The sequence below is a fragment of the Elgaria multicarinata genome, chromosome 3 (assembly GCF_023053635.1).
Source record: "Elgaria multicarinata webbii isolate HBS135686 ecotype San Diego chromosome 3, rElgMul1.1.pri, whole genome shotgun sequence".
Taxonomy (NCBI): Eukaryota; Metazoa; Chordata; class Lepidosauria; order Squamata; family Anguidae; genus Elgaria; species Elgaria multicarinata.
Genome location: NC_086173.1, coordinates 97,939,702 through 97,962,108, shown reverse-complemented (window position 1 = coordinate 97,962,108; position 22,407 = coordinate 97,939,702). Strand labels below are relative to the sequence as shown.

Below are 22,407 nucleotides of genomic sequence, written 5' to 3'. Positions count from 1 at the left end.
AACAGTTATACAAAGATAAGCTCAGAGAGCTTCATTACCTGCGGAAGTGAAAGAAGCGGCAGGCCACAGTAGAGTCATCCTGCTCTTGTTCCTTGAACTTCCGGTAGCGTTCCAAACGGCACTCACGGCACTTGTGCAGATGAGGGGCTACGTTGATGCAGGAGCCATCCTGGAGGAACGGTTCTCCTGACTGCTTCAGCTTCCTCACCTTACTCATGTCTTTCAGTACAGACTGGCCGACTACGAAACAAAGCAACAGTTAAGAGTACTTAAATCAACCTACGGAGGTTTTTTTAAAAAATTTTCCTTCTGCGATATGGGTATTTTGTTGTGCATTGTGGGAGCAAATATGTGCTTCGCCATTTACGGCAATGGTCCGAACTTTGTCTTATACTCAGTTTCTTGGGCAAGTTACTTCTCTGCAAGCCTCATCACTTTGCCTTCTGTGAAATGGAAGTTGGAACAGAAAACGGAGGGTTCAAGAGAGTAGTTTTGTAACTCAGACCCCACTCCTCTTGACTTGTACTTGTTCTTCTCCAATGAAATGAGCTATATTAAACATGTAAACATCTCTTATTGGATAAACTCTAGTGTTAAACCCAGTAACACCATCCTTAACTATGTTGTTTCTGAATTATTTATGCTGAAGCGCCTATGACTACAAAGGATCTACAGAGCCTCCTACAACTACTCAATATTTCTTTATGTGCACTGCCAATCTCATTGTCCTTTTTATGCTGACGCCCAGACTACCTTTTCTGTCGCTATGCAATGTTGCCCTTCAGTTCCCTGTAAATTCCCCCCTTTTGCTAGCCCTGGCAAAAAATTCCCACTTATAAAACTGGAATGAATTACAATAGTTTGAGCACAACAAAGAACATTCACTATTATTAAAAACTTTTTGCCCTATTCTTCACCCAAAGGACTCCTAGAGCAGCTTACAGAGGACAGATTCACAGAAGGGTGATCACGTCACATGGTTGACCATACAGAAAATATGCAAACACAACCCATCCGCAGCCTTCCCCAGGTAACTAAACACTGCCTTTAAAGCCTTCACCTTTCAGGGGGGCAGTGCGAGGCCTCCCCTTTGGGGTTTGTTTCCCTTTTGCCTTGCCCATTAGTAGTTCAGCATTCCGCTCGCAGTTGGGACCCAGTTTCCCAATCAGATGCTCTGGGATTCCCTTCAGACAAGCTTTGGTGTGCAGCTGCTCCTCAGAGTCACTCATATCAGAGAGGTCGCTATTGGTGCTAGAATCAGAATCCTGCTTAGATGGCATGCTCCGCTCATCTAGAGAGAACCTTTTCACAGTTTCAAAGGGGGCTTTGTTCTCCAATGCTTGCTCTGCCTGCGAAGAGAAGAAGCCAGGCGGATGTCTGCCAAACACATTAGAAAAAGTTTTCATAAGAGGATTGTCCTGTTGCCCAGGCCCAACAGATGGCTTTTCTTCTGTTGGACTGGAGGAGAGCGTGGGCATTTCAATAGGTTGTGTCAGGCTGCCGATAGGCGAGCTGGAACGGCCATTCCCCAAAGTAGATGAGCTCTGAACACCAGCAAAGAGAGTCGAACTAGGTGCACTGGACAAGATCTTGGAGGAATCCGTCGTTATAAACAAGCTTTTCTTTTTTGCTAAAGAGTCAGTTGAGGTGTGCAAATCTGGCCAGCCAGAAGTTGTCTTGGAACCAAGAACTGAAGAGGGAGTAGAAGATACTCCTGGCTGAGATGAGGATGCAAAGCTACTGAAAGGACTGAGTTCTGATTTTTCTGCAAATGCCAGGAAAGGGTTTGAGGGTTCCTCCCGTGACAGTTTTGGGGGTTGCAAAAAGAGATTCTCGTGATTATCTGGAGGTCGAGTACTCAAGAGGTTTCGTGGAAAAGCTGGAGTAAGGGTGGGCATAGACTCCACTGGCAGCTTCCGGTCTACAGAACTGCCCAACTGAGTTGCAGGTTTAGCTTCTCCTGCAACACCTTTACTTTTACAGCTGCCCAAACTCAGGCTCTCCGTACTTTTTTTCAATGAGTCCTGACTAGCGGGCTCTTCAGCTAGATTCTCTGACAAGGCTGTGAAGTAGTTGCTGGTGGGAAGATTCTGGGACATGCACTGAAAAAACAAGTTCTTTGATAAATCAGAATCTTTCTGGACCTCCTGACCAGTGTTACTACCAAATGGAAACCCAGCAGGCTTCTTCTCTGGAGCTAGCACTCCATTGGATTGGCTTCGCCCACTGTCAAACCCTAAAGGCTGGGAGGCACTCGAGGGTGCAGCTCCAAATCCTGGAGAAGCCAGCAATGAATCTGGGGAATTCTGAAATGAAATGAGACATAAGCTAATTATAAACCTCTCTCAAGAGTCAAAATTCAAAACACTTTCTCCATGCCTGTCAAAATTTTCCCCAATATATTGACTTTTTAGCAGCTCTTAGCAGTTTACTCCATATCAAAAATATACTTTGTTGTGCAACAAATACTGGTAGACTGCCTAATTTCATTTGGGCTGACTAGTCTTAAATTTCCAAATCTGCAGATTGGTTTATTGCATCTTTGCAAATATGACTTTAAAAAACTAAAAAGAACACATATCATGGAAAAGTAAAATATACTGAGTTGTATCAAACATCAGTCCTATTTAAGAGTAGACCCATTGAAATTAATAAGGCTAAAGATAGGCTTAACAGTGAATACAATCCCTTAAATTCAATAATTTTAAATCAATTTCTGAAATGATACTCTAAAATGTCAACATGTATACTGAAGTAACCATTCTGAAATAGTTTATAAAATGATTTCATCTAAACAAAAATTTATTATATAAAAAATCAATCTCTCTTGGAAGTGTATATTGCCATATGTCCCCCCTGTAATTGTATACATCACTTTTTCAGGGAAAAAGGATTATTTTTTTAAAAAAATGACTTGTAGCTTTATTATAAATAAATCCTTCTCCTAAGGTAGGATATGGAACATGCGGTCCTCCAAATGTTTTTGACTCCAACTCCCATCAGCCCCAGCCAGTATGGCCAGGGATGATGGGAATTCCATCCAACATCTAGGTTTCCCATTCGTGTTCTAAGGTATGAAGACAGAGAGTAATGCACTGCCCACTTAAAACACATACAAGATCCTAACAGTTCACAAGTCAGCATTCTTACTATTTCACTGTAACAGGCAAATATCTCAAGAGTCCTACTGCATCTCGTTGTAATTTTCTACTTATCCTTAATGGGGTTATTATAAGTATTTATTTATTTAAAGTATTTCTAGGCCACCTTTATTTTTACAGCAATAAAACAGACTGATACAATTTCATAAGAACATCTAAACAACAACAACAACAACAAAAACGCATAATCAGGGGAAGGCCAGAGTAAACTAGTAGGTTTTCACAGCCTTCCTAAAAACCTGCAACGGTGGGGCCTAATGAACTTTCAATGGTAACACATTCTAGAGGTGTGGGGCCATTGTAGAAAAGGCCTCTCTCAAACACTTGCCCACTTAACTGCCTTCAAATGTGGGTAGGGCTTTTGTTGCTATTCTTAAAAGTGCAGGCAAGCTGATATGAGTGAAGGCGGTCCTTCAATTAATTTGATCCCAATATGTAAAGGATTTAAAGATCAAAAACCACTTTAAATTGGGATCAGAAACACACTGGTAACCAGTACAACTGATGCAGTACAGGCTATATATGATCTGACTGCCTTGCAGCCACCCACACTCGGGTGACAGCATTCTGCACCAGCTGAAGTTTCTGAGCCATCTTCAAAGGCAGCTCCTCAGACACTGCATTGCAGTAGTCTATCTTGGGCATAATTGAGGCAAGCTAGGGCCATAGCTTGTATAGCAGACTAAGCTGGTAAAATGCACTCCTGGACACTGCAGCCACCTGAGCTTCCAGACTATGCACTTGGCCTTTTAGCAAGGACTGCAACCCCATCTAAGACCACTTGTAAACCTCCATCCAAAAGAGTTTGTTTTCCAACTCATTATGCCTTGGTCTTGTCTGAATTTAGGCTCAGCTTGTTCACCCTCATTCGTCCCAAAACAGCCTCCAGTCACTGGTTCAAGAGTTTCACAGTCTCCCTGGGATGTATAGATCAAAACAAGAGGTAGAGCTGAGTATCTTTCACATACTGATGATACTTCAGCCCAAACCTCCTGATGACATCCCCCAGAGGTTTCATGTAGATGTTAAAAAGCACAGGGGACAAGATGGAACCTTGGGGCAACTGTCGGGCTAATGGCCATGGGTAGAACAAAAGTCCCCAGCACCACCTTCTAAGACCATTGCAACAAAACAATGCATGCAAAGTGTTTTGAACATGCCAAAGTGCTATATGAATACTAGTTACTACTACTATGATAGTTATAAATGACTTACCTCTCCCTGGGCCTGTGAACGGCCCGCTTTCTGTTTTTCTTGTCCAGTAACTGCAGGCAGGCCAGTATCAGAACTCCGCACAGTAGTTGGTGTTGGCCCAGCTGTAGTAATTACTACAGGGGCAGTCACTGGACTTTGATTGGCCTGTTCCAAGGATTTTGCCACCTCTTGATTCCCAGCTCCACTCAGCAGTGCTTGGGCAGCAGCTGAAGAAAAAGAAGTAAAGGGCATAGGTGTGTCATCACCCACTTGTTCATCCTGGACTACAAGAGTCCGGCCATTCTCCTTTGTGTACGTGGCAAAACGAATACTACGATTAATTTGAGGAACAAATGGGGGAAGCTGTTTGGCCTTTGGATCCGGAGACACGTCACTGCTGATGCTTCCTTTCCAAGCTCCCCTGTTTGCTTCGTTTCCATCATTTCCATTACTATCCACTTCGCCCCTCTCCTTTAACTTCTTCATAGCATGATCACACCCAGCATCAGAAGCATTTTTTCTCCGTCGGCCATCTTTCCCTTCGACATTTTCTCTCTTCTTTTTCCCTTTTGAGGATTTAGCTCCCTTTAGAGATCCTCCCTATAACAAATAAAAATCACAAATCACTTACGAAGAACCAGCCAAAGTAAACGTCAACTTCATCTACTTGATTTTAAGAAACCTACACATCCAACTAATATTATGCTGGTTTAAACACCACATTGAAATGTCATAATTCAGCAGTATAATAGGCTGTCCAAATCTAATTCTGACTCATTCATTTACAACACAATCATATGCATGTCTACTTAGAAATAAATCTCACTGGGTTCTGTAGTCAGTGTGTACAGGACTGCAGCCCTATTTGGCAGGTGAAACTATTAAAGACTTTAAAAGCCACAAATTTCCCCGGGGGGTGGGGGTGGCATTTCAGTTATCACAATAGGTTAAACACTTTCTTTGACATCAGACCATTTAGACCAATATAATATTTATCTCATATCCCAGTAAAACACAGTACCTCATTCAGAGGAGAAGTGTCCATCACTACATGAATCAGTCGGGGGTCCACTGACTTGATTTCACCAGTCTGATTTTTTTTATTGTGATGAACGGCAGGGATCAGGAGTGAGAGAAAAGATAAAGTCGATAATTAGAGTAGTGATATACTGAACATAAAGCAGCTTTTGGTTCCTCCAATTTTCCCCTTCACTTGTTTTCCTACAAACTGTATCAACCTTTGCTTTCACATCTCACACTTTACTCCCATTCCCCCATTCTTTATCATATTTAGTGTTATATACATGGCCCAATAAATGTCACTATGCCACTTCACTTTTCCAGAAGGGAGGTATTAAATTAATACATTCTTCAAAGTACACCAGATAATACACATACCTGGTCTGTGGCAGACTGAAGCTATCTCATTTGCCTACGTAAAAGAATTTTACTTAGAATTCTTAGTATTCTATATATTTCCTCTAAAGCCACCTGTGATTCCACAGAAGCTAATACACTTGAGCCATGGTTTAGCATTATGTGCATGAGCTGCAGTGAGCCTTGGACTTGTGCCCCCCTCCTCCCCCTTTGGTATGAATCAAGAAGAAAATGAGATCAGAAGCATCTACTCCCAGTTTTAAACCAGAGTGTCCCCTTACATTCTAAGTCACATAACTCTGGCTACTTTACGTTAAACTTTAGTTAAGTAACAAGCCAGGATCATAAACCAGATTGATCCTGGTTTATTTGAACTAACTACAGTTTGAACATAATGGTGAACTTTGGTTAGTTTAAAATGGAAAGTGCATGCAAAAGAGAAGGAGGGGGGCACCAGCCTAGACCCATCATGATTAATGTACATAACACTAAACTAGGCTTCAGCATTATACCTAAACTTGCCCATTGTGTTAATAATCCAAAGGAATGTCTGAAAAACAAGGAACAAGAACATAACAGTAAATGTCATGAACCACAAGGATTTGTGGTTAAGGAAACAAGTGAAGGAACAAGAGACATACTTCTGAAAAATGTCACCTTATGGAAGGAAAATATACACCATTCACACCCTTAAGCTTCTTGCAATAGTCCTCAAATCAGAAAGAAACCAAGGGATTTTTCATTCCAACTGGGTTCACACAACAGAGTAAGTCATGATGGGTTACAAGCCTTGTCAGTGTAGGCATGACTTATTGTAATGTCCAAGTGTGGGCAATTCAACATGGGTTGTTTTGCTTGAACAAGTCACCCTGAGAACCTATGGCTTGCAGTAGGGTTAAGGAAAGTTTGTTCTCAGGACGGCTTGCCTTGACATCCAAACCCAGCAGTGTGGCTTGTCCCAAGTGGCTACAGAGATGCTTCACAAGAGAGATAAAAAGCCTATGCTGCTCTTTGCGATCTTGGCAGCCAGTGACTGCCCCTCCACCAATGCCCGAATGGTACTTTGGAATGTCCATTTCTCATTTGCCACCTTTAAAAGAAAATCGGTGCTTTGGGAAATTCTTGGTCTTTCACAGGTGTGCAGAACCATCTGTCTGCTATGTGTATGCTTGCCTTGTCAATTTCCTTGTATTTTTCAGCTATCAAAGGAAGCTATGAAGTGGAATAGGTAATGTACTAGGAAACTGACATGGTGAGACTACACAGAGGCTAAACTGCACATACTTACAAAAGACCAGGGAAAAAATTATACTAAGAGAAAGTACGATACCATTTGCGCAATTCAGAAGCACTGAAAAAGAGGGAAATGTGAGAGAAGTTCCCTGAAAAGGAGCACCATATTCATCCTCTCCCTATTAAGCCTTGAACTAACACTTGTCTGTGTCCTCACCCCTTTTGGCATTTCCCAGGGTCCCAATGAAGTCCACAAATGGGAGTTATTGGCTCCCCTCACCCCTACAACTTTTAGCGGTTCCTTTTCAGAACAGATACTGCTAGGGTGACTGCTTCAGCACATTTGCGCAAATCTCCCTGGTAGTTTTTTTTAAAAAAAACCTTAAAAGGCAGTTGCACAGAACAAAGCCACATAAGGATTTATTTAAAAACTGTCAGGGAAATTTGCGCAAATTAAATGGAGGAGAAAGCGGAATTAGTGAAAATCTCTTCAGCTCACTCTTCTGTGAGTGAGAGCCTTCCATTCACAGAATGGCTAGCCTGGATCCGAGCCCTACTCTGTGCCTCTATGGATACGTGATCTACAGGCCACTAAATTTGGATTTAATGGAGAGTAGTATTGTGAGGAAATATAGAATTCTGTCGCCAAAATACCATATTCTGCAGCCTTATCTGTAACTGAAATTATGCAAGTTTTCCATAATTGTCAAGGTTCTGTTTAAACTGAGCATGCCTGTATTGAATACCACAGCCCACACAATGCAACTCAGACCATGTAATGACAGCCTCCAGTAAGTCCTATGAGGAATGGCAGAAAGAGTCCAGGCATTTAAACTGGTGGACATGATTTTTTAATTGTATTTGCTGCCCTTTCTTGGTTTTATTATGTTGATGCTTTGTGGGTTTTATGGTATGTCACATGACCTTTTCAGAATACTCTTATACACTGCCCTGATATCCACAAGGATGAAGGACAGATTAAAAACAATTTTAAAGAAATAACATGAAAGAGTTGGATATGTTTAGCCTGAAAAGTTTATGGGGAGAAATTATAGCCGTCTTCAAATATCTGAAGGGCAGTCATGCAGAAGATGGGAGTAGATTTGTTCTTTTTTGCATGGCAATAATAGAACCAATGGGCGGAAATTGCAGGAAAGCAGATTTCAGCAAAACATTAGGAGAAACTTCCTAATGGTACAAGCTGTTTGACAGTGGAACAGTCTGCCTCAGGAGGTGGTGGGATTTTCTTTCACTGGAGGTAAGCAGAGGATGGACAGTGATCTCTCAGGGATGCTACAGTTGCATCCTCCGTTGTGGATCAGGGGTGAACAACTTGTGGCCCTCAACTCCCATCAGTCCTAGCTAGCACAGCCAATGAATGGTGAGGGATAGATGGGAGTTGCAGTCCAACAACATCTGGAAAGACACAAGTTCTCCACCCCAGTTGTGGATCCTGCACTGAGTAGGGGTTTGACTAGGTGACCATTATCTCTTCCAACTCTAAAATTCTGATTCCATGAAGTGAAGTGAAGAAATCAGACATTAGAACCCCACATGAAAAGCTTCATACCTCTGTCAAAACCACCTCCATGAGACGAGTGATAGGATCTTGACAGCTCACAACAGCAGAGACCCAACTGTTTTCCTCCTCTGGCTGATACACCTTCACTCTTTGACCCTGGATGCTATAAGGACCTGGGAAAGAGTTCCACATGAGAATACCTTCAGTCAAAACTTTGTCATTGCACCAAGAATTCTCTACCAGACAGAAGAGTATAGATTGAAAGCCCTCATCTCTTATATGCAGTACACAAATCAGATTCTGATTAGGATTTTTTGTGGAACATAAGGTAACATCCTTTATATTTATTTAAATTTATTTATTTATTAAATTTATATACCGCCCCATAGCCAAAGCTCTCTGAGCGGTTTACAAAAGTTTATATATATTCTACTTTGAGAAGTAACCACCCAAGGCAGATGGTTAACAATGGATACAATTACAATAGCATATTCAAAACATAAAAAGAGCAGATAAAGACAGATACAAATAAAACAGCTAGCTAAACTAAAAACCATCACCTGGAGCAGCAAACAGGCCATAGGTTCAAACAGGTCAGAACAAGGCCTTCACTTGCTGGCAAAATTCATCGAAATGGGGGCTAGATAACCTTCCTAAAGAAGGGAGTCTGAGAGCCTGGTTCAGCCACTGAGACAGCCCTTTCTTGGATCCCCACCTAAGACTCCTCTAATATTGTTGGGACACAAAGAAGATTTTAATGCCCAGACAGGTTCATAGTAGAAAAATGGTCCTTTACATAATTTGGCCTCAAGACATTTAGGACTTTGCTGGTGATTAATTTTATTTTGAACTGCAAATATAAACAAACTGGAAACCAGCAGAGCTGTTGTAAGAAGCGAGATAACCTCCCAAATCATCTCTCTACAGCATTCTCGACCAACAGAAGGTTCCAAACAGTTTTCAAAGAGAACCACACTCACCATACAGCCTATAACAGTAACCCAAGAAGGTGTAACTAGGGCATATGTCAGTACAACCAGATTTGATGTTTCAAGGAATGGGTGCAGCTGGCACAGCAGCCTTAGCTGTGGGAAAGCACTATGGCCAATGTCAACACTCCGACATCCAGGCTCAAAACTGTATCTAGGGGTACACCCAAGCTATAAACCCAAGTCTTCAAGGGGAGAGCTGCCCCAATTCCAAGACAGGCTGAAACCCCATATTCTAATCTGCCCAGATTAAGCTTCTTTTTTATCCTTAACCAGTTCATTGCTAGTATCAGGCAAATAAAACAAGAAGTGCAAGTGCTGCAACAAAACCATGGTTGCAACCCATTTCCTAAACAATAGCAACCTGCTCTAAGACTCAATTAATCCCTGTTTTCAGTTTGAGGAGTTTGAAACATATGACTGAACATATCACTGAAAGAGCAGGAATGGCGTCTTGAGCAGCAGCTACAAGCAAAATCTAATTGCCATGAGATCCATGTTGTTGTTTTAATTAAAGCCAGCTGGTCTTACCTCTGCTAAATATCTCCTGAAGCTTCTGATCACCGATCAATGCATTGACAGCTTCCCTCAGTAAAGGCTGTTGTTGGAGCATTTGGTTCTGACTTTCTGTTGCCATCTGCTAAAAAATGTTTTAATATGAAAAAAGCTGTTTAGGAAATAGACAAGAATGTAATTGTATTGCCTAGATATTATTATTTCTTTGTCTCCTGTTTCTTGACATTCTTCCTCCATAGTGACAGGAGTAAGAGTTTCAGAACTACTTCTAAAGTAATCTCACCCAAATGCTCCCTATGCATTTTCTGCCAATCATAATGTTGACATCTTCACTCAGGGATTAGTTTATGAGGTAAACAGAGTATACTGAGGCTCTTTTTTCACAACACATACCCCTGCATTGTAATGTGAAACCATGCACCTGGAAGCCAAAAGAACTGTGGTCTATGATGCAGGATTTTAAAGCCAGCTAATTTTACCTCTGAAATTTTATGACTTCCACAGTGAAAGGCAGCTTGCCCAAAGCCACGTAAAACAGAATATAGAGTGACCATATGAAAAGGAAGACAGGGCTCCTGTATCTTTAACAGTTGTTTTGAAAAGGGAATTTCAGCAGGTGCCATTTGTATGCAGGCAGCACCTGGTGAGATTCCCCCTTCATCACAACAGTTAAAGCTGCAGAAGCCCTGCCCTCTTTTGTATCTGGCCACTCTACTATAGCTAGTGTAGCTTTAACTGTTGTGATGAAGAGGGAATTTCACCTTCTTCAAATGACACCTGCTGAAATTCCCTTTTCTACATTACTGTTAAAGATACAGGAGCCCTGTCCTCCTTTTCATATGGTCACCCTACAGAATAGGCTTTTCCAGAACAAGAGAATGTGAGAAGCAGTCTCACATTTCAGTTATCGGAACATAATTTATGAAGCCCCCACATAATTAAGTTTTGTGTATTTAATTGCTTTTTAGCTGACTACAACAGTACTAAAGTGCTTTAAATTAAACTCAATTAATTTTTTTAACTTGTTTTCTTTGTAGATTCCATGCAGCATTATCAACCACTTTTGAAATTTCCCCCAGTTTCAAAAGCAGTTTGCCATGTTGGCTGCTCTTTGAGAAACATATACCTGCAATCCTCTTGGGCAAATAGAATTCGTTCTACACTTCTGTGGATCCTAGCCAGTAAATATATTGCTTACTTACTACCTTTTTTCTTTACTGCAAATAGCATGGGGAAGGTAAGCGAAAGGGGAAATACATTCAAATACCTGGATCACATTGTCCTATTACAGAATAAATATAGTGAATAATAATAATTTACCTGGAAAAGACGTAATCCACTGGCATCAGATAGGAACCTCAAGTCTCGGTCAACAAGAGATTCTACTGGAACCACAGAGCCTAAACCCAGCTTATCTACTAAAGGAGTGAAAGTCTGTGGATGAGATTAGAACAAAAATGAAGACAGGTAGTAGCACACATATTTGTAATGAGATGTTCTCAGAGGTTTCAGACTCCCAAATTAATAGTCTATCTTTTAAAAGTGATCGGTATTATAAGAATATCCTCCTTCCTTTTACCCTCCCTAGAGGGTTCCTGGAGAACAAATGATAATGAAACAGACTATCTCAATCATCTGCTGAAGAGAATAAAAATAAAAAAATCTGGAAAAATCAAGACAACATAGCTCAGACTAGATGTACTATGCAAGCATTTGTCTCATCCAAACTGCTTTGTGCTTATTCTATAACTTGAAGGTTAATCTAGATACAACTGCAATTCCAAATAACTCTTCCAAATTAAAAAGGGTTTATTTCCATTTTATACAATTAGATAAATACCTGTAGTTTAATTTTACAGATCTGAATTCATTAGACAATATTCCACAATAACTTATTTCTAGATTTAAAGTAAAGAAGAACTTTGGACAAATAGCTTTTAGGACTTTTAATCACACAGTAATAAATATCTGGTATGATGTAGCCTGCTCCTGAGTAAGGAAAAAAAACTCAGTGAAGATACTCACCAGTCCTGGCCAATGTTCAACAGACACTCTAGTTCCTTGAAGCAGAAATGTTTCATTTCGAGGGACCCAAACCAGAGATCCTTCCAACATCAAAACTATCACTTCTTCTGCATGAACTTTCACCCAAGCATGCTGTTTCCAACTGCACCGGTCAAATTCCACAAATATCTGCAAGAGATTCCAGAATGGGTTCTTTCAAAAGCAAATATGAGCAAAGTCACAACAGTCAGGCAGTCAAAGAGGGTCTACAAATATCAATTTGGCTTACCATCCAAGCCTCCTTCCAATTCTATACCTCTCCCTCTGGCATGTACAGAGGGATTCTGGAAGTGGCTGCAGTTTCTTCAGATTACACTATGTTGCGACAAAGATAAGAAAAACAGAAGTCTCTCTGCTGTTTTTCTATTTAGTATTTTCTGTGAGAGGGACAAGACTCCACCTCTCCCCCATGTCCTCTGCTAAGCACATAGGCCTTGAGAGAGAGACAGAATCTTGTCTATACAGAGGTGTGGATCCGATAAGAAACAGCTGGGGAAATGCCTGCTGTTTCTTTTCTTATGCAAACAAATCACAGTGTGAGAAAAATCCTCCCTTTCTTCCAAGACCTCAGTGATTGCTAGAGGAAGAGACAAAAACCTTCCTGACTTGTGAGAAATTGAACAATCACAGAAAAAAGAAAAAGAAAAAATGGAGTACTGCCTGTTGTTTCTGACTTTCCCCAAAACTTCGTGCAAGTCAGAAATATTTTGACTGGATTCAAAGGATTGCAGGGGTGAAAGAAGCCACTGTGGCTTCTTTCCCCACCCATGCCCACGATTTACATAATTACCCACAATTATGTGTCATCCGAACCTGGCAGAGTGTGTGGCAGGGGTGGGTCCTTACCCACACCAAAACTAATAGCTTGTAGTATGGATTGTGGCATTGGTAAGCAGCCACTCTTGCAGTGCACTGTGCCGGGTTCAGACAACATGGCAACCCGTGCTGCATTGCAGGTAGTTATGCAAATTGCGGTCATGTGCACAACATGCATGGGGCAGGTGAAGAAGCCATCATGGCTTCTTTCACCCCTGCAATTGTCTGAACACAACCTTTGACTCTCCCCTCATCCCTCTAGCATACATAGAAAGCTAGGTATAGAGGCAGGGACTTCTGCAGAATGCTTTGGTAAAGTATTAAAACAGAATGATCAGGGGTCTAGAAACAAAGCCCTATGAAGAGAGACTGAAAGAACTGGGCATGTTTAGCCTGGAGAAGAGAAGATTGAGGGGAGACATGATAGCACTCTTCAAATACTTAAAAGGTTGTCACACAGAGGAGGGCCAGGATCTCTTCTCAATCCTCCCAGAGTGCAGGACACGGAATAACGGGCTCAAGTTAAAGGAAGCCAGATTCCGGCTGGACATCAGGAAAAACTTCCTGACTGTTAGAGCAGTGCGACGGTGGAATCAGTTACCTAGGGAGGTTGTGGGCTCTCCCACACTAGAGGCATTCAAGAGGCAGCTGGACAACCATCTGTCAGGGATGCTTTAGGGTGGATTCCTGCATTGAGCAGGGGGTTGGACTCGATGGCCTTGTAGGCCCCTTCCAACTCTGCTATTCTATGATTCTATGAAATCTGTTTCTCTGAAAGCTGTCCTACAAAAGAAAAACCTGTAGTCTATGCTTACTAGAGGGCTCAAGGAAGAGGTGAGGTTGTCTCTTGCAGAAAGCTTTCATGAAGGACAGAAAACAGCAAGAAAAATGCCTGCTGTTTCCTGTGTTATTTAGATTGCTGCACTAGTGAGAGCCTCTCTTGCCAGGAGGCAAGGGACACTCATCCCTAGAACGTGAGTGACACTGTTGATGCCTGGTTCTGAAACAATACCTTTTACAGAATAAAGTCTACACACAATATCCCAGAACCACTATTTAAAGTTGTCTGATGTGATCACAGAAATGAAGCGTCATCTGCCCAATCTCAGATCACACTGACTAGTGCGATACATTTCCTTGCAAATGTAGTCATGCGCAAGCTACATGAATATTTATTCACTGTTTCTCTACCTTTGAAGCTCATTCTGTGAGGTTCTACTCTCCTTTGGATCTGTGTTGTTTTCTGTGTAATTTTGTGCTGAGGAGGGTTTTTAATATCAGCCCCCTCCAATGAAATGATCCGGGAACAGAGAGGATCTGGGAGCAGACAGGTAGTCAGTGTAGGAATTTAAAGACATGTGTCACATAAATGACTTTGGCAGCAGAGTGCTGGAGAAATGCGAGGGGACCACAGTGAGAAAACAGGAGAAGATTACAGTAGCCTAAGTGACAGATGACAAGAGCATGGACCAGAGTTTTTTGCTGAGAGGTTGTAAAGGGAAGGTTGTGAAGGGAAAAGTGACACCACTCGACAATGAACTGAGTATGGGCAAGAAAGGAGTCAACAAGAAAGCCAAGGCTATATTCCTGTTCAATGAGTGGATGGTAACATCATCAGTGAATTAGGAAAGTGTAAGAGAAAAGGAAGTCTTGAGTAGGAAAATTAAAAGCTCAGTCTGGACACACTGAGTTTAAAACTATGATGAAGCATCCAAACAGAAATATCAAGACAGACTTGAATATGGAAGTGTAGGCAGCAGCTCATAGTTAGAAGGAAAAAGCTCAGTGTCATCTGCGTACGGGAGATACTGATATACAGGTGGTATTTAAATGTACCTCTAATGTTGCACTGCATATCTAATAAAAACAATGAGCTTTGAATTATTTGAATATATGCTTTAGCCAACTTAAGTGGGTTTGAGGGTTGAGCAGGGGTATATCCTTGGAATACAGAACTGCATCCTAAATTCTTACCTCACCTTTCATTCTGAGAGGCATATTGCAATGCATTGTTTTAAACATCTTCCTTTATCCCCCATGAAAGCTGGTGTGAGTGCTGAGCTGTTGTATATGATGTTTTATTCCAATGGCCTGGTTCAGATGACATGATAAGCCAGGTCTTTTAAAACCCTGAGTTATCAAGAATGCAGCAGTGCTGGTGTACACTGCCTGATTACTTCCATTGCAAGCAGGTGTAGTTATTTAGCATTGTGTATAAACCAAGGACTCTGGCTTATGGAGGGAGACACTCTAGGTTCCAACAAGCCAGAGTTCCTAGTTTGCACACAACATTAAACAACCCAGGAATGGAAAATCCCTGGGTTGGTTAGTCACTCCTACTTGCAGTGGAAGCAATCAGGCAACATACACAATCACGCTTGCTCACAACCCAGGGTTTTAAAAAATCCTAGGTTGTCATGATGTCCTAATTGGGCCAATCTCCCAATGTTCAACTATATTACTGTACTATCAATTTACAAAAAATGCTCAAGGGTTCAGTTAAACCAAAGGCCTCACTTTGCTTGACCAATATAAATTAACTGTAGTGATAGCACTTCAGTTTTATATTTCAGAAGTTCTGAAAAGCAGTATTTCAGTTAGTGTAATCAAATAACACCATGCCATATTTGTCAACAGAACTGCTGCACTTATACCTCCATTTTCTAAATACCTGATGTCCCCATTTTCTCCCACTCCATCTCTCAAAGCAATTACCAACAAGAAATTTGGTCAGTTCTAAAAGATGTGAATTAAATAATTTCAGCTTATACAACTACTCTAAACCACCCTGCTAAAATATTTGTATACTATTACTCCATACAAGGCTGTGTTTTTATTTACTGCAACATAAAAAATCATAAAGATACCTGATGTAGACCAAACAGGTCCTAAAACACAGTGATAAATAAGCTGGGGAAGAGAAACCTTGCTTTCCTTTTAAAAAAAGAAAGAAAAAGAACAGAAAAGAAAAGAAGAAAAACTTTAGATCTGAAGGAAGTTAAATTCTCACCAGAAAAAATATACTTGGCTAAAGTTCTGAGTGAAATCTCTCAGTAAGCTGTATATTCATATTAAGACTTTGGAAATGTTTATGATACTTCAGCATTCGATAGCAATATCTACTATTCAAGGTGGGTAAGGTAAAGACAGATAGCTTACATGTACAAATGATAAAGTGAGCTTTAAAAAAAGAAAAGACAAATATGGAAAGGCATGACAGGCTAAGCCACGGTGGTTAAGCATTTTGAGTTAAACATTATGGCTTAGCGTTAGCGTGTCATGTGAACCATGACTTAGCACATCATGTGAGCCATTCCTAACCATGGTGGCCACATAACCACAGCTTAAACATGCTCATTAACCACTTGTTGCAAAAGGGTTAGCAGCCTAACCACGGCTTAGCATGTTGTCTGAACAGGCCTGAAGTTTTGTAACAAGGAATTTTCTGAAGAGTTTTTGACTAATATCAGTAGGATAGGATAAGATAACCTCTTTGGTGAATACTAACATTCTTCAAATATTAAACAGCTTGAATTAGTAACTGGCACATAATTATCCCTAAAAACATCTACACATGTTTGATAATACCAATCTTTATCTTAAAGATAGTCTTCAAGAAACAATGAGGAAACTATCATGAATTATGTTATTAGTCAAAAAAAACAGTAGGATAGAAATACATTAAGTAATTTCTTCTGCAGTGGAAGAAATGCCTTTATTGGAATTGCCATTTTAAAGCTTATCAACATTTGTGGATAAGAATGAGCCTCCAAAAATACCTTACCCAATGGCTCTTACGAGATAGCTATGGCACCAAGAAAGTACTGACTGCCATAACCCACAGAAGGAAGAGTTCACAAAGGTGAAGTCTATTGCGAAGTACAAAAATGAAGTGTATTGGGAAAATACACTTTAATTCTAAGGTTTAGAACTTTTCAGGTTAAGAAAGATATAAATAAGCAAGAATCCACTAAGAATAACTTGGAAACATTAGTAGAAAACAGTTGTTTTATCTGATGCACATTGCAAAAAATTAAAAGAACCTAATGTATGCTTCAGAAAGCAAAATAAGATTGAACTGTGATGCCAATAAATAGCACTAAAGGGACTAGACGAATCAGATTATCAACAAAATTAAGTGATTATGTCTTCATGGTCAAGAGTTATCTTTCAATTTACAGAAAACTAGATTATCTATTATTCTTCAGTACTCCTACCTCCTGAAGACCTCCTGCAAGCTACTGGAGTAGAAAGTAATTGGTCTTATCCAACAAAGCACTCAAAGTACTCCCTCAACAAAATATCAGAATTTCAACTGGCTCATGAACTCTCTTCAAAATACACATACCAACAGACACACAAAAAAAAACCTCACCAAAATCAATGCATCAATTCTGGCTACCTATGATCAAGTAACAGAACACCTTGTGCCCCCATTACAAATATGCTAGATTCTCTCCAAGCAACATCTACTGTTTTGATTCATAACAGGACAAGTCAAAGTGGGGAAGAAAACTATTCATAGGCATGCCAAGTGTTACTCTCTCTATTTACTGGTTACCAGAAGTAAAAATGGTGTCAACAAGAATTGGCATATTGAGACAAAGCAATGCTTGTTCTAGCTTTCCAATTGTCATCTGACAGGAGCAGACCAAACCCTAAAAGTTAATTCACCAACGGGGGAGGGGGGGAGGGGGGGGGAGTGTAGTACTACATCCTAAATCTGCTGCCTATCAATTTCAGTGAACAACCCCAGCGTTCTTGTGTCTTGTTCTTTAAATTAAAGTATTTTCCTTACTTGGTTTCTCCACACTACACATGATTTTATGAACTTCTATCATGTCTCCTTCAGCAGTCATTTTTCTAATTTAAGTTAGGATTTAAGGGATATCTTTATGATCAAGAGTTATCTTTCATTTTACAGAAAACTAATTTCTCCATTGTTATTCAGTACTCCTGTCTATTGAAGACCTCCTGGAGTTGGTCTTATCTAACAAAGAATAGTTTTTCTACCTCAGCAAAATATTAATATACCTCAGCAAAATATTAGAATTTCCACTGGCTCATGAACTATCTTCAAAATACAAATGCAACGCTAAAAAACAACAAACCTTCAATCCACGTGATCTTTTTAGAACCCCTCTACTACAAAGTATGTTAGATACTTCTATGATTCCTAAACATCTGTGTTTACATTTTCAACAAACACAGCACATCAAAGAAGTGTTCAGATGTCAATGTGTCCTCTCCCATAACCAATTTAGCTCTATACCAGTGGTTTTCAACCTTCCTAATGCTGCGACCCTTTAATACAGTTCCTTATGTTGTGGTGACCCCCAACCATAAAATTATTTTCGTTGCTACTTCATAACTGTAATTTTGCTACTGTTATGTAGCAAAATTATGTAGCTCAGTTCCTAAGACCATCGGAAATACGTGTTTTCCGATGGTCTTAGGCGACCCCTGTGAAAGGGTCGTTTGACCCCCAAAGGGGTCGCGACCCACAGGTTGAGAACCGCTGCTCTGTACAGCTAAATCAGAAAAGAGCTGGTGGGGGTACTTTCAATTGGGAAGTACTAACTTTCACAAGAGTAACAGTCAACATGAATGTTAACACAATCCTCATGCAGTTTGTCCAATTCAAACTTGCTAAGCCTACGTACATGGCATTCAAACACCTTCAAGTTGACATTTTCAGAAAACTTTCCATGAATTTCTAAGATCTTTCTTGTGTAGTTATTTTTCTGATTTTCTATATTAACAGAATAATTTATTCCAAAGCATATTGCATGCACTTATTAACTCGGAATCCAATTTGTCATTCTGTTGCTCTATCACTCAGACTGGGAAAATTCTTCTCCAACTTTTCAGTATCTTTTGTTTTTGACTACTTTGAACAGTGTCCACCTTAAAATGTATATCTCCAGAAAAATTATGTATGTTAGAAAGCACCAGCCCAGGCAAACTATATTAGTCCACTTGCTCCTTTCCCTCCTCTCTCTTATTCCCATCATGAAAATTGTCAACTGTATTCATTTTATTTCTTCCCTAGAAGTTCCCAATCCATAAGAGCTTAGTCTCTTTGTCATAGAGATATGATTTGCCACTCACTTCAATAGATGGCTGTTCTCACATGAGTAACCAACTGGCAAATCACACCTGTCCATCTCTCCATCATCCACCACAAAGCCCAACTGACTCTGCTAGCCCTTTAAAATCAGGATGATCAAGCAAAATAACTTTTAAGCTCTGGAGAGACAATCTCAACTGCCTATCCTGAATTAAGTGCCAGGACAGGCAGCTGGCATAGTATGGTAGTGGCAATGACAATAAGTATGAAGGAAGGCAATGACAACAAGTATTGAGGGGAGACATGATAGCACTCTTCAAATACTTAAAAGGTTGTCACACAGATGAGGGCCAGGATCTCTTCTCGATCCTCCCAGAGTGCAGGACACGGAATAATGGGCTCAAGTTAAAGGAAGCCAGATTCCGGCTGGACATCAGGAAAAACTTCCTGGCTGTTAGAGCAGTACGACAATGGAATCAGTTGCCTGGTGAGGTTGTGGGCTCTCCCACACTAGAGGGCTTCAAGAGGCAGCTGGACAACCATCTGTCAGGGATGCTTTAGGATGGATTCTTGCATTGAGCAGGGGGTTGGACTTGATGGCCTTGTAGGCCCCTTCCAACTCTGCTATTCTATGATTCTATGACACAAAGAGTGATGAATAAGTTGCTACATAGCTATTTGCAACACTAGTTTTTAGTCTGTCTGGTTCCTACAGGTGCCCTGACACTCCCACCAAAGCCTCCTGCCCACCTGAGTTTTCATGTTTTACTCATTTTAATGCATTTTTAAACCTTTGAGAGTGAAGCTATCCAGCCACCATTCTTTCATTTCTCAGAAAGGCTTGAGACATTGTTAGAAAAAAGAAAGAATATGAGGCAGCTGAAGTTGGTGCTTTGTTCTCTAGTGCACCCAAAGTTCTTGTAAAAAGGAGAGGAGGAATGGGCCCACCACTACTGAGGAAGGCAGTGGGAAGCAGCCTGAGGCGGGTTTGAGTTACTTGTCTCAGCCTCTTCAATTTGTCTTCTTTGTTTTCATTCTGATAAATGTTGTTGTGCAAATATGTGATTTTGGCATTTGAGACTGAAATCCATTTTCGGCCTTGTACTCAATTTCTTTGGCATGTTTGTGAGTAGCCAAGCCCCATGGTAGCCATTCTGTGGTGGTGGCCCCAGTTTTTTCCTTCAAATTTCAATACATATGGGCTCAAAAAGGTTGGGGAGCCCAAGTCTATACCTACTGCCCCATATAGAAAATTGAACAATGGGTTATGAAGGACTTTGAAAATCAGGAACTAAGTGATGTGGGTACAGGGTTTCATAAAAACACTGATTGCTGTGAAGTACTGACAACAGTGGTGTTATCACCTAGCAACAGCACTTAACTAGAACCCAGGATGTACGTTAGTTTCAGATCAAACCCAAATGTAGTACACACCCCATGAAAAATCTGCTTGTAATTATGAAATGAATACACAACCTTATTATGGTAAAACACTTGACAGCTGTAGACCAGAAACTTTTGTTGAAACATTTTAGAAGTTTAGAGGAAAATATATATAAAACACAGCATAGCAAATCAGCTTTCAAAACTGTGTTTCCATAATTCTGCTGGAGACTTCTATATTAAGGCAAAATACCCCTAGCTAACAAACAACTTAAGAACGATAGTTCTGAAGTAGAAAATGCAAAATCTTTTAAGCGATCTCACACTCCAAACGCACCTCACCTACAGAGGTGTTACTACAGTATAATAGGTTTGCAGCCCCATCAACCAAACTGCCCTAAACATTCTTTAACAAGAGCCTACGGCTTGTTTCTCCTCTCCACCCCCACATCCTTCGAAGCAAATGGGCTCGGCCACTCGACACATTGTTTCACAACAGGAAAAACAAGGACCGCCATAAATGCGGCACCTGAAACCCGAGATCACCCGCAGCCATAGAGCCTACAGGAGCGGCCGTCGTCACCAGATAAGGAAGAGAAGGCGCAGGGAGAAGAGTCCGAGGTATCTCGGCCAGAGAAGGGAAAGCAGATAAACCCCTCCTCCTCCTCCTCCTCTGGAGTCCAAGCAGAAGCAGCTCAGCAACCCCCACCTCCGTGCAGACATGTACACACACACGCACACACAGAGACGCGGGCCACAAGGACGGCAAGCCAGCGAGCCGGCCGGCCGGCCGCCAAGCGCCAGAGGGGGCTCACCGCTAAGTCCTGGGGTACGGCCCCACTCATGGCCCGCACGGTTCCGCTCCTCCAGGCCCGGGAGGGCAGTGCAGGCCCAGGCTCCGTCCCCGTCGCCTCACTCTCGCCCGTCCCCGCTACCAGCAACAGCAGGAGCCGCTTCCCCACCGGGGAGGCCGCCGCGTCCGCCATCCCCGCCGGGCAGGAGCCGCCTCCGCCGCGTCCTCGAGCCCAACAGCCGCCACAGACACCGACCGAGCCAGCGACAGCCCTACGTTGGGCCCCCCGAACGCAGCCCGCCCTGGTCCCGGCGTGCCCCGCGCCAGCCTCTTCTCCGATCCCGGCGTGCCCCGCGCCAGCCACCCCTCCCGTTTTGTGTTCCCAGCATGCACCACACAAGCTTTTATTTATTTACTTCTGCGCTCCCGGCATGCACTGCAGCCATTACATTCTTGCCCTGTACGTCCATCAACTGGCTTTCTCTGTAGGGGGCAGTGTGTGGGCTCCTGTCGTATGCTGCAGGAGACGCCTCGGAGGATAAGAACACAAGAGCAGCTGTGCTGGAAGAGACGCAAGGCCTATGTAGGCCAGCATTCTTTCCCCCACATTGGCCAAGCAGATGCTTATAAAGTCCAAGACACAGGCCATGCCTACCTTTAGTACCCTTCTGCTCACGGACCCCAGCAACTGGGGGTAATATATAGTCAGGTCATCATGACTAATAGCCACTGATATTCTTACCCTTCATGAAAGAGCATCCATAGCATAGTTTCCAACTTCCCCTCAAAAGGCCCACTTCACACAGATAAGGAACATGGTGGGCAAACTTTGGAGGAAGAATGAGGCACAAAAGGACTGGCTTTTTTCCATTTGGTCTTTTCTTAACAAGCAGCCACTGCAGTTATTTCAGTATAGTAAGACAGAGCTCTGTTTTCACAGGAAGCATTGTTGACAAGGCTGCAAACAACCTACAACCATAATCGTAATAGAGGAGGGAGCTTTTGCCATTTGAAATTGCAAATCATCTAAGTGTTCTCCAAATAGTGCACATGTGTTTTAAAGTAATTTTATTTCAGACAATATACGAATACTGTACTGCAAAAAAAAAAAAAAGGAAAAAAAGCAGCACCTATTTCCTGGTTAAAGAGGGCTACTACTCTACTATTTTTGAAACGGAGTTTGAAGGCAGTCTACTACAAACAGGCATTTTTACCCTACCTTTTACACTATGTCCACCACGATTTCTGTAGATGCTTTTGTTGCTGTTCTCAGAATATTATCAATTGAC

The 22,407-nt window shown here is 41.5% G+C and overlaps 1 protein-coding gene across 5 annotated transcripts in view; it reads right to left on the bottom strand.

The window, feature by feature from the left end:
- The window catches only part of KDM3B (lysine demethylase 3B), a 43,879-nt gene extending 22,446 nt beyond the window's left edge, over positions 1–21,433 (bottom strand). For 2 of the 5 annotated variants that reach the window (XM_063121031.1, XM_063121034.1), the window contains exons 1-9: positions 21,141–21,431; positions 12,018–12,185; positions 11,313–11,426; positions 10,008–10,116; positions 8,536–8,660; positions 5,377–5,445; positions 4,377–4,955; positions 1,061–2,306; positions 39–240 (exon numbers count right to left, since the gene is read on the bottom strand). In XM_063121031.1, coding sequence (XP_062977101.1) covers positions 39–240; positions 1,061–2,306; positions 4,377–4,955; positions 5,377–5,445; positions 8,536–8,660; positions 10,008–10,116; positions 11,313–11,426; positions 12,018–12,185; positions 21,141–21,311 — 2,783 coding nt within the window. In that variant the 5' untranslated portion in view covers positions 21,312–21,431. Of the gene's footprint in view, positions 1–38; positions 241–1,060; positions 2,307–4,376; positions 4,956–5,376; positions 5,446–8,535; positions 8,661–10,007; positions 10,117–11,312; positions 11,427–12,017; positions 12,186–21,140 lie in introns of all 5 variants that reach the window. The other 3 variants (XM_063121032.1, XM_063121035.1, XM_063121036.1) reach the window with 2 other exon arrangements.
- Positions 21,434–22,407: the final 974 nt, after the last annotated feature.